Source organism: Lathamus discolor, chromosome 2 (assembly GCF_037157495.1).
Source record: "Lathamus discolor isolate bLatDis1 chromosome 2, bLatDis1.hap1, whole genome shotgun sequence".
Lineage (NCBI taxonomy): Eukaryota > Metazoa > Chordata > Aves > Psittaciformes > Psittacidae > Lathamus > Lathamus discolor.
In genome coordinates, this window is record NC_088885.1 from 137,602,364 (window position 1) to 137,615,302 (window position 12,939).

Below are 12,939 nucleotides of genomic sequence, written 5' to 3' on the forward strand. Positions count from 1 at the left end.
TATTTGAGCTGACAGAGTGTTATGGATCGTGGCCTATGCTATGCTACAAAGGATGAAACAGAACAGGTGAACTATCCTGCACTTGGCTTTGCTGGGTTTGCTATAATGTCTATCAGTGTTCACCTGCCTTTTTAGTTTTTCCCTTTCCTCTAGATATGGAAGAGGTTCAGGAGCCAGGGCTCGGAATGAAAGATGGGGTTAAACCAGCCCCTTTCAGTCTGAGGTCTGCTCATCGTTTACACCCCTCTTCTTAAAGATTAGATTTTGTACACCTGCCTCACAGGCAATTAATTGTGCCTTGGAAAACTTACCCAAATTAGCTCTGTTGATTTCTGCAGTTTGTTCACCATCCCAGCAACTCCGGGGGAAACAAATCTCCTCTCTCAGACCATGATGGCACCTAATGCACTGGTTTGGCAATTTTATCCCTTTCTTGTTGGACGCGACAGTAAGCCTGGCTCACCTCTGTCATTCGGAATGCCTTTCACTGACGTTTTTCCCCAGGAAACAGAAATCGCAGGAACAAAGCAGGAATTTTACTTTTTCTTCTTCATACACAATGAAAACGTAAATACTGATACAAACCCTACAGTCAGCTTTTTCCCCCTGCGCTACTGAGCGCACCGCTGCTGTGACAGCAGGGAAGCGACAGCCCTTTCTACCTGGCCCGTTTATTTCACGCCTCCCTTCGCGTGTTCCCCGACAGAGACTCCGGAGGCTGGTCGCGGTGGCAGACTCCCGCATGATTCACCGGGGACTGTTTGCCTTGGCCAGGAGGTCCTTGCGCGGGGAATGGGATTTCCATTCCCCAGCGTTTCCCTTGGTCAGCTTCCCTGGAAGGGAGCGCGGGCCCGGCCCGGGGAGGGATGCGGCCGGCCCTGCCCTGAGCCGCCGCACCAAACCCTCACCGCTCTCCTCTAGCGGGACCCCGCGGCCGGGGCAGGCACTGCCCCGCAGCTACAGGAGCTGCCTTTGCAGGGCAGGGAAAGGTCTGACGGGGGGGAACCGGCGGCGGGGCCGAGGTGCGCAGCGGGCGCGGAGCGGCGGGGCCAAGACGGGACTAACCGCAACCGGGAGCGTGGGGGGGCAGGAGGAGCGGGGCTGTCGGGAGGGAGAGTGTCCCCCGGGGACACACGGGAGGGCGCGGATCCCGTGAGGGCCGGCGAGCCAGTTTCTTCCCTAACGGCCGGCGGGAGGGAGCGAAAGGCAGACCGTGTCCCTCACGCGGGGCAGGCGGGCAGGAGCGGGACCGCGTCCCTTACGCGAGGTGAGAGTGACGGAGCGGGACCGCGTCCCCTACACGGGGCGAGCGGGACGGAGCAGGGCAAGAGCCCGTGTCTCTCACGGGCAGGCGGGAAGGAGCGAGACCGCGTCCCTGCCGCTGGCTGAGGAGACACGGGCGGCTGCGCCCCGGGGCCGTGCAGCGGAGGGCAGGCTCTGGGGGTCTGGGCAGGGCAGCCGGTGTCTCCCAAGCGGGCCGCCCCTTCCTTTCCCCTCAGTGCAGCTGAGCCGGGCTCCTGCCGCTCGGGGACGCGGCTGGCGGGAGGCGGCAGCTCCCCTCAGCCCGCAGCGCTCCCGGGGGGGCAGGAGGGGGAGCGCTGTCCGGAGCCTCCCCGAGAGCGGAGGAGACGCTCCCGTACTCGCTTCTGGCCGCCGAGCGGAGCGGCCCTGCCAGCCCCTCAGGTAAGGCCGGCTCTGCCGCTTGCCCTGCCGCGCCCCGCCTCTCCCGCCGCCAGGCCGGCCCAGGGCGCCACGCCCGGGGCACAGGCAGCCCCGCTGCCTCCCTCGGCGCTCGGCGGGGCTCGCAGCAGCGGTCGGGGAGGGCCCCGCCGGGCGTGGGGGCTGCAGCGCGGGCGGCAGGGGCCTGGCGGGGAGCGGGGGGCCGAGGCGAGGGGCCGCGGCGCGCTCTGGGGCTGGGTTGTATGCTCGCCGGGTCCCGCTGGAGGGGTTTGCTGCTCGCGTTTCGGCAGCGGGGGAAATGTTTCGTTTTCCTTTGGACTGCATGGTCCGAGCAAACTCTCTCCTTCGCGTGCATGCTTCAGGAGCTCATCTAACAGTGTATGTGCTGTAAGGGAAGAGCGCACAGTATTTTAAAATCGGTGCAGCATCAGAGCCAAACTTTACCTAGACCTTTACCAAACTTTACTTTTTTGTTACTGAGTGGCCTGCATGTGTATCTTTACCAGCTTCCGTCTGGACGGGATGCAGCTTATATCACCTGCAGGTAGCTGTCCACTGGAGTAGTCACCTCTACCACGTAGGCGGGAGCTGCCTGGGCTTCCTGAGAGCAGGGCTTTTGCTGGAGGTGGGAGGAGTGGGGATGGTTTGCTGCATCTGATATACTTACCGTTGAAACCCAACCTAGATGGTGCTCTTTAATCTCATAAAACTTGCTGTGGCATCTTTAATGATCACATGTTCCTGTTTCAGAAGAGTTCTTTCCATGTCAAACTGGCTACTGTCACTGTTTAACCATGGGTTAGTGTTGACCGAGAGGGATGAATGCAACATCCAGATTTACATACTTCCTAAATGCTTGGGTTTTCTTTTGGGGCCATTACTCAAGGGGTGAATGATTCTGACTGAGACCTGGAAAGGTGACATGCTGTGTTACGTGTCACAGCTGTGCTACTGTCAGGCAGCTGACAACTTCAGATGAAATTATCATACTGAATCCCATCATAAATTCTCTGTAAATCAAGAGCTTAGTATTGTACGCATCTGGCTTTTCCATAAAATCTTACAAAATCTTTCCTGAGTGATAGACTCTTCGCAGAGATGTGTCAGCTTTAAGCACCAGATTTTTAAAAACTTTTCCTCTGTAGTGTATATCGCTATGATTATAATTATATTCATCAAATTAAGTTTGATTTATTTAATATCTTAAGAAAATGTAGCACTCAATTATACAAGGCTGCAGCTAAGATCCTCAACCTTGCACTCAATATTCACACCTAATTACTTTACATGAATCTTTCCATTGACTTCACTGGGATTTCTTATGGCAAACTTACACACACTCTAGTGCTTATGAGCTGGGACCCTGGGACCCAGCTGTGTAATAGTAAAAGATGTTTGAATCATCCAGGCAAACTAGGGAAAGGCTAATCAGATCTAATACTCCTCCTTGACTTACAAACTGTCTCCAAGGAAGGATAAAACACTAAGCACTGCTATTTAATTATAATTTGGCCGTCATTAACAAGCTGCTTTCATATTTTATACTCATTGCTGGACTGTGTTTTCATTATGAGCAAGGAGTATTTGGAATGGAGTGGTTTTAATTCCTGAATTATTATTTTACACTGGTGTTGGTACTGGGGTCAGTGTGGGTTTGCAGATAAGTTTTAGAGCTGATGTATTGGGTTTTGTTAAGAAAAAAAAAAAAGCCCTTCCATTTGCAATTACCAGTCTGTTATGATTTGTGACTGTACTTCACAGACACAAAACTAAGCAGCCCACATTTGTATTATATGTCATATAATATATGCTTTCATATAAATACCTACTCTTCATGGTAGAACTGAAGTTTCTCAGTTTTCCCTTGCTACTCTTCTGGGAACATTGTGGAAACTCTGATGTCTAGATCAGATTTGGAACCAGAAAGTGCAAATGAGTCTTCCCCAAAGATAATGAAAAGGCCTATTGTCCAAGTGGCAACTGAAGAAAATCCTGACATGTAGATTGATGCTGTCATAAAATAAGAATTCTCACTGCTAAAGCTCGCTGTCTGACCACTGGAAACTATGCAGAGTAAACCATACTATGGGTGCACTGTTCTACAGCATCACTGTTAACTTGTATATGGTGAGTGTCTGAAGCGACTGAAATGATCGTCAGCTTCAGCTCTGAGTGGGGCTTGGACCTGATGACCTACAGAGGTCTGTTCTAAGCCTCTATAATTTAGTAGTTTCTAATTCTATGACAGTGATAGCAGGAAGTCTATGATTTAAATGGGTGACTTACTTAAAAATAAGTGATGGATCACTTAGTGCTCTATTGCATTACAGCTGTGGAAAATTAAATCATAGTAGTAATACATATACACTAAGCCCTTTAGATAACTGAGTCCATTGTGTAAAAGTCCTACTGTGATGCATCTCGGAACAAAATTCAGTGCTCATCTTTGCTCTTTCTGATACATTCTGTGTTTCAGTGTGCAAATTCATAAAGATGTGTGTGTGCTTATCTGACCTCTGTGCTTGGATAGGCAAACTGTTCTTCCACCATCCCCAGTGCTCTTCTAATGACTTCCAGAATGTGGTTGCCCTCCTGTATCCTGTAACACCTTCAGCTACACTCTGCATATGGGTATTCATGTACAGTGTTGGCTTTGTGGAAATGTTTGGGTTACTACCAGGTGTTGTCATTCACCTCCCTTCTAGGAACTGCTCTATAATGCATTTTGGATCTTCCCTTTACTGTTTCAAAGTTTAAGTTAATTTCCATTGTCACATTTGATTATATTACTTCAGGATACAACTCAGCTGAGAGCATTTGTAGCAGTAGTCAGAATAATTAGGTAGTGATGGAGTTTTTTTCAGTTGCAGATCAACTAGTACAATGCAGAGGCACCTCTCTGCATTGTACAGAGCACCGGAATAGCCTTTTAGCTGCTGAGGTAGGAATACATGCTGGATGAGGAGGACCATGTGAAAGAGCAGGAACCAAAGGTGGAAGGCTGTGAATCTGTGGTTGTCGTCCTGGCCCATCATTATGCAGACATGTCTGAAATAGGCAAATTGCCATCACGTGCTAGGATCGTGCCCTTTTGCAGACACAAAACAACGTGGCCATAAAACTTCCTGTCAGGAAGGAGACCTTCATGGACCCATTCAAAGAATTTGACCCAGTTGTCTTGTGCTGGAGTACACAACTTCTGGTCCTTAACCCACTGCAGATTTGGATTACTCTTAGTGTCTGGACCCTCATTATTTTAGATTGGTAAAAGACTGGTGTTGACAAGTCAACAGTTATATTACTGTGGCGGCTTGCCCTGCTACTATGAAAGCTGCTTCCATTTGGGTTGTCTGCCTCAGAGCACACCTGAATTAAGAACTGACTTGGAGATAATGAGTTTCTCAGATTCATCTGATACTACTGATAGCATGAATAAGTTAGACTCTTAAAAGGAGCTAAAGAATGTGTTAACAAGGACATACCACTCTGCTTTGCAGGACTTGGTGCAGTAGTGGGTTGTATGCTCATGTGCACATAGTGCCTGCTGTCAGGGCTGAGGAGCAAATAAGGAATTTACAAACTTGGAGCACCTGCAACGTGTTTTCTTCTTCATGATTTTTGGTTATTTGATTATCTCAGCAATGATTATTGGTGAGATGCAGTTGACAACCATGATTTAGGGGAGTTCTACCTGTCCTGTGTTGCTGAGCCTGGTGAAGCCCTCCTTATGCAGCAAGGAGTTGCAGAAGATCCAGTGTGTCATTTGGTGGAACAGGATGACAGCAGAGCGCTCCTTTGTAAGGCTGAAGGCAAGATGGTCCTTCTTGCAGATGTGCTAAATATCCTCCTGATTATGGCCCCCTGCCCCAATGCCATACCTGCGTAGCTAGGGACAGGTATGATATTGGACTCTGTGGGGCTCTATAGCTATTTTTCAGAAATGGAAAATGCCTGTGTCAGCAACTGGTCCAGAAAGATGGAGGAAATTATTAATACTCTATGTCCTGATACCCATACCACAGAGCGATTTTATGAGTAATGGACTAGTAATGCATGTGCTGGCCTGTGGATAGTAAAGTACCTTGGAACAAGTTGTAACTGATAGTTAACAGGGCTTTACCATGCCTGATGTCCTTGGGTTTGTACAATTTCTGAGGTGATGGTATTGAGAATGAGATATTTTGTGGCTTTCATGTAATAAGAGCTCCTTCTTTTTCCGAGTAACTCACTGTGCTTGCTAACTTGGGGACACAGACTCTGATTTTATTGGCTTGTACAGATCACTGGCTGTTCCTTTAGCTTCAGTAAAAGTTTTTTGGTTTCATCACAGTTTCTTAAAAATGGGTACATAATAGGGAGTGCTGAAAGAACTTCAGAATGTTTTCCCCTTTTATGCACTTACATTTTTTATAACTTAAAACCACTGAAGTTAGATCTGCTGACAGCTTAATGAAAATAAATGGCTGTTTCTTTTAACTATCAAACGAGGAAAACTGATGGCAGCTTCTGTGGTGGTAATAAATGCTGCCTCTGCTGGCTTTTCTTGTCTTCCCTTTCCTTCCCATCTATGATGAGAAATTACATAGGGTTCAAGGGAAGGGTTATTATCTGCAGTTATTAAAGGTGTTGATGTTCCAGGTAACTGCTGGGAATTTCACCTTCTGTGCATTGTGCCAGTTTTGGTGGCAGATGGAGAAGGTGGAGATGTAGGGATTTGTGGAGTTCATGTTTCTGATTTAGCCTTGGACGGGAACTTGTACTGCAAGCTGAGGAAGGAGACCACCCAGAAGAGTGGGAGACATGAGCTAAAACATACTACTACTCTGTTTTTCCAATTTCTTCTTTAGCATGATCTGCCCAGCAAAAATAAGTACATTTTAAAGGTACCTGAATGAAAAAAAGGTGGTCTTCCAGACTAATGGGAGGGTTTCTGGATTCTGTGTGAAAGAACTTTTCCTGAAGTAAGGGATGGAAGGACAATGACTTCAGCATAAGCTATAGAGCACCTCTTCGCTCTTCACATTATTTGAGAGTTACCGTACTGAAGAGGACAAACCTTAATAACATGCACAATTCAGTGGAGAAAGTCATTGATTTGTCACCATTTACACTGAATATTCAGTAGTGTCTCTGTCCAAAACAGCTATCAATCCATTATGAGAAGACTGCCATAGACAGATATTTGAAAGGGTAGAAACAGGCTTCTGTTTTCGAGTGCTGTCCAACAAAGAAGATAGGTATTTTAAAGATGAAGTCCTGATTTCATTTTTCAGTATTCTTACACTCTACTTCATGAAAACTGAAAATTCATAAAAAGTATTCTGTTGCATGGGTGTATAGCTAAGCAAAGCAGAGGTAAAATTCATAAGAAAACACCATGGAAACATCTAGCTCTTGACCAGCAGTCAGTTAGGGAGCAAGAGAAGCTTGAAAAGGAGACTGTATATTTGCTTCCCATCTTCTAGGAGAATCTCCTCCTTTATATCTTCTAGGTAGCTGCAGATATTGCAAGCAGCCCTCACCAGACTGTACTGTGAGCAGCAGTTACTTGTTCTCTGTTAGCTGCTTTTTAACGTGTTCAGTAGAACAGTGTGCTGCACTGGCTACTCCAAGGTTGCTGCGAAAGACATGCATAGAATCCTTATCTTCTCCTCTCCATGGGCAGAAGCTAGTGGAAGCCACTGCATCTGGCATTTAACCTGGTTGAGCCCTATGGACTGTCACACATCTTCTCGGTGTCCTTTGCTTTTGAGGTGTATGGGAGGCAGTAAATTCCCAGTGGTGTAATACTGAATAATCCTCCTATGGCAGCTGGAATTGAAGTGCTTGAAGGTAGCCACAAAAGTATGTGTTTGTAAGTCTGGTACTTTGGGAATGTGTTCTTGGCTGGTAGAGCAAGGGTTAGCCAGCATGTGAAGGCTGTGAGAAAATGAGGTGTTAAATACCAAATGTGGTGCAATAAACACTATCCAACTTCTAGAGTGAAGACAGAGGACCTTGCAGAAGAGCCAGTATATAAATAGAGAACTACGGGAGGACTGTATGTGGAGAAGCTGTGCAACCACAATATTACTGGTCATGTAAAAACGCGAGCAGCAGTGGACACGAATATGTACATGGAACAGAGCAAAGTACACAAGTCCAAACTATCATCACCTCAGGAAGGCAGCGCAGAAGCTTTCGGTGTGGATGGAAGGGTACAGCAGGCTTGGATCAGTGTCAGCTGTTATCACGTACTCAGCCTTTGACTTTGGGAATAGGGATAAGTTAGGGAGCTGATAACTATGTAACAGCCAAGTAGCCCTCTTGACCAAACTCTCATTCCTGGCTCCTGTGACAGAATCATAGAACCATAGAATAGTTAGGGTTGGAAAGGACCTTAAGATCATCAAGTTCCAACCCCCCTGCTATGGGCAGGGACACCTCACAGTAAACCATGTCACCCAAATACCATGACAGCCTTGTAAGGAGCATATTTCTCTATGCTCCTTAGCTCTCTGAGCATGACTTCTATGTTTCTGAAACATTGGTGCTAAAACTGGCATGTGTCCTTGAGGTCCATTTGCCTTGTGTGTTGAAGGAGCAGGCCAGGCTGAGAGAAGGACCCCTTGCACAGACAGCACTGTGACTGTTGGTGATATTCTGGGAAGTGAGGAGACAACCTGGAGGAAGTTTTTGTTGGTAATCTACAGCAGTAACAACTGTTGCCTCCAGCAGAATGTTGTCCCATTTTCAGTGGTGCGTGCTGTTTGCAGTGTTCATTTGTTTCTGACTAGACCACTTGGAAATACTCTCCCAGTAACACCATCCAGGTGTCCATGCTGCTAGGGCTCCAGAAATTTAATGTTTTGTGGCCACTATTAAAAACACCAACTATTTACATCTCTTTCCTAGTTTGAATGTCCTTAAATTATATATTGCCTGTTATTGGATAATATTGAATGTTTAAGCAAAGTTGGGCATTTTGAGTGCAAAAACTCAGTGCATTTTGTTCTCTAGCATATATACTGAACCTTGTGCTCACATTTGGGGATGTTGAGTAGGGTACACAAAAGGAAAAAATAGATTGATAGACCAAAAAATAGATCAGTCTGTAATGGTTGTATGGGACAGACTGGAGAATAATGAATAAAACCGTTTTATTAGACAGAAAATATTTACTCAGAATTTTCTTTTCTTCACTGGGTACCTCATGGTGGGAAAAAATAAATTCTCTGAACAGCACCATTTAGTTGCCTTCTGTTACAGATCTGTGATTCTGTCTGCTTACCCAGTGTAGGACCCTACTGAAATTGTTTTCAATGTGCTAGTTATTTAACCAAGAATTACTGATAAAATTTCTGCTGCTTCTAAAATTTCCACTCAGTTTCAGGTAGAATAGTTCTTTGTTATGAAAGTAGGTAGTTTTAGTCATCTCTCCTGTTAGCTCCTGTTAGATAGGAACAATAAAGTTTTGGGGGAAGGTAGAAGGAATCGCCATCTGACGAAGCCTACCAACAGGGGACATGGCCAGAAGATGACCCTTTAGCATGTCAGTCTTAGCTTTCTGTTTGTGGGCAGGGTCAGCTATGGCTTTTGATGGTGCGTTAACCAACTCCTGGGTGGGAATCATCTCTTAGTGCAGGAATTTTGCCTGTCACCTTGTTCCTCTGTATGACAAAATTTCTCCACAGCCTATGGCAAACTCATTGCCAGTCCTCAGAAGTTTCCTTGAGTAAACAAGATTCATCCTGCACTGTTATCTTCATGCTGAAAAGGTTGCCATGAGGCAAAGGAAGCATGAGCTGTCACCAGTTCGTATTTATAGTTGCTGTTTCTGGAATATATTCCCTTCTCTTGTTTCAGTTCTCCAAGACTCTCTGAAGCAGGTATCCCTCAGGCTACAAAAACCATTAAACTTCCAAAAAAATGCAAAAGAGGGCTGAGTAGAATAATGAAAATATATTTGTGTCCTCCTTAAGCCTGTTTATGCTGACAGATTGACTGAAACGAGGATTCTTTTCTGCTTTGAAAATACATTATTATTATGAATTCTTAAAAAAAATTATACATTTTAAATATTCACTTTGAACTTCAACTAGCAATACGAACGCTATGCAAGATCTGCTAAGTGCTACTTTATTATGTAGATCGTTCTTGACAGCGTAGGTATTATTCAAGCCAGTGTATCTGCATGTTTGTATGTGACAGAAGGGAAGCAGTGCAGCTGAGTGGCTGACATGGTTACAGTAAATCTTTTTGTGTAATCAAAGAGCTCGTGTCCTCTCTCTTATTGCAGTTTCACATCCTTGAATGTCCTTCTATTTCTTGAAGATGAAGAAAATGATTGTTTGCTTCCTTCTGCTGTTTGGACACACTCTGCTTTCCACTATCTTTGTCATGGCGAAAGATCTTCCTGGACACCAATTCACCCGAAGAAGGGATGTTAACTCACAATCTTTACTAGGTAAGTTACAGAAATACTCCCAAACCAACCTACAACCAAGCCAAACACCACCACCAAAAGCCATCTCAAATAAAATTATAAAAGGCATGAGCAGCTGGCCAAACTTGGCTGAGTTAGTTAATAATAAAAAGGAGATTGCCATTTGCAATGAATAGAATATGAGGAAGTTTGTTGACCAGTTAGCAGCTGCTGAAAGAAGGTGTTTACTTTTGGGGTACTAGATCTACTTTATGTAAGTGGCATGAACTAAATACATACAGGACTGTTGTCTTGGGGAAAAAAGACCTTATTTTCACTGTTTAGAGAAATTACATATTGGTCCATGGAGGCTCTGTCAAAGCTGCCTTTTACCATGCCAGCAAGTTTTAGCTGTCTGTCTGTATGTTCTCTGCATAAAGATAATTGAATGGAACTCAGTGGCTATTAAAGTAAAGCTTGTCATTACATGACTTGATGCTAATCCCTTTGTTTTGTCAGGTTAATTTTATTTATAATGAGTAGCTCATTTTTCCTCATTTTTTTTCTTTTGTCAAAAATCTGGGGATAGGACCTAGCAGCTTCAGCTTGCAGCTGTCATATTTTAAAACATGAGGTTCATCTGTCATTGATTATTGCCTGTTTGTCATCAGGCAGTTTGCTGGTCAACTTTTTCATCTGCTAACAGTTGGTGACTTAGAATCATTTTCTTTTGCTCATTGTTTAAATTAATTGTCAGATTATGAAAACAGCATGGATATGGTTTGGGCACAGACCATTATTAGGGCTTCACGATACACATCAATAGCAGATCTACTGTGATATCTCTCTCCAGCCACTGGGAGATGTTAAGTTGCCTAACTCCCTAAAAAGGTCACTTAACCTAGCTGAACATGAGGAATTTGAAATTTCCTGCAGATACATTGGGAAAAAAAGAAGCAGAAACATGACAGATTGTGTGACAGAGAGGGGAGCACCAAATTTTATCAATGAAACTCTTCTCCAAACAAAACATCATCCTTTAAATATGTAAAATTCCATAAAGTACCATTCATAACGTCCTTCATTAGCTTGAAAACCCTGGTTTTCAGTTCCTATAGAACAAATTTAAGCCAAATAACAACAGATTTCCGTTTCTTATTCACTTTTCTCAAAACTAATAGATGTGGTCTTGAGACACTTGGGGTTTTGCAGCTGAAGGCTGAAACCCACAGCTCTGAAGATCTAATCCATTGAAAACCATGTATGTGGAACAGCAAAGAGAAATAGCTACATTCATGCCTTACTCAGCATGACTCTCAAACTTTCTAAAAGCCTAAATTCTAAAATGTAATTAAGTAGCATCCCCTCCTGAATATTTTAGGGTCACCAGCAAATAGCCTATGTAAGCTTACTATAAGAAAACAATTACCCATCTCTCTAGAAAATGGAGGCAATTGCAAGGTGTTATGGGGAGAAACTAAAAGGTGCCACATTGCCTTGCTTGTCTTTTCTTTCTCTATTTTTTTTTAATTGTGTGCTTGTAGCCTCTTTTTCATATTGTAAATAGTGGAAAATATATGAAAAGAATTAGCACACAATATAAACCAAAATGTATAGATAAAATTATTTCTTTCTTCTTTCAAAAGACAAGCTATTTGTGGTCACTGCATTTGGAAAATTCTGGATAGCTGTTCAGTTTGCCATGTACAGGATGCAAACAGTTCTGGCAGCTCTGGCTGGAAGAACCTTTTCAAGACATTAAATGATGCAAGAAACTTGTGATATTTTCTGGTCCAGCCCATAAAAGTTTGTGTCAGTTTGGAGTCAGACTCTTAGGCCTTGTGTTCTTTTACAATAAATTAGGTCACCTGCTTCAGATTCAGCAGTGCATATGAACAGTGGCATGGTGAAAACGTGCCTCTCTGTAAAGAACAGAATGTGTAAAATGCATGCCACTCTGCTGGAAAGCTGTAGTGTTCCTTAAATTACATGAGATAGAACTGGGCCAAACCATGATCTCAATGGCATTGAGTCTATTAACTTAATAAAATCACTACAGAATTGCAGTAATTTAACAGGCATTAGAAGCTGTCCCCTTCTACATAATATGTATATTATAAATAGTGATGATGACAATTGCTGCTGTCGTGGAAAGATGTGGTTGGCAGGCAGAAGTGAGCAATAGAGCTGCAAAGAACCAACAGATACCTGGAAAAGTAATAAAAGTTCAGGTTGGGGTTTTTTTAGCTTTGAATGGAGGTCTCTGTTTTTAGAACTAAAATGAAGGAGTATGCTATTCAAATACTAGTTAGCATTCAAACATTTTTATTCATTTTTTCTTCATTTTACCAATTTTTTAAACAAAAGCATACTGCTGTGATAACTGTTTACTGGTAAAATATTAGTAGTGTCCACGCTCCAGGAAACTGACAACATACATAAGCAAAATGGAATGAATGAGGAATCCCATGGAATTGTCCACACAGAGATAAAAGTACTTTGAGATGCAGCTTTAGGTAGACTTAATTTTTTGGCAGCCATGACCTAATACTTCATAGATTTGTTCATTGCCTTATTAGGACTAATAGCTTATACATTTTAATGAAGGTTTCAGAAGCAATGAGATTCTCTCTGTTTTTTTTATCCCCAGTCTTTCTGCTAAGCCTCAGTATGTGTTGTTTTAATTTAGCAGAACTTTGCAGAGTTTACTATTTAAAATTATTATTGCTATATCTAATGATTTCCATTAAAAACATCTGAAATCTTTTGTGCAAGGATTGATTGGACATACAGGTTTTGGAACTCTTTGTATGTGGCCCTTGAAAGCTAAATTGCTTTGCAGGTTTTTCTTTCTT

General features: G+C 43.7%; 1 protein-coding gene across 9 annotated transcripts in view; it reads left to right on the top strand.

Moving 5' to 3' along the window:
- The first annotated feature begins 847 nt into the window (after positions 1-847).
- The window catches only part of MATN2 (matrilin 2), a 69,023-nt gene continuing 56,931 nt past the window's right edge, over positions 848-12,939 (top strand). For 4 of the 9 annotated variants that reach the window (XM_065668679.1, XM_065668670.1, XM_065668677.1 and 1 more), the window contains exons 1-2: positions 1,510-1,683; positions 9,959-10,126. In XM_065668679.1, coding sequence (XP_065524751.1) covers positions 9,973-10,126 — 154 coding nt within the window. In that variant the 5' untranslated portion in view covers positions 1,510-1,683; positions 9,959-9,972. Of the gene's footprint in view, positions 1,023-1,166; positions 1,268-1,509; positions 1,684-5,407; positions 5,478-7,871; positions 7,899-9,958; positions 10,127-12,939 lie in introns of those variants that run through there. The other 5 variants (XM_065668671.1, XM_065668674.1, XM_065668672.1 and 2 more) reach the window with 5 other exon arrangements.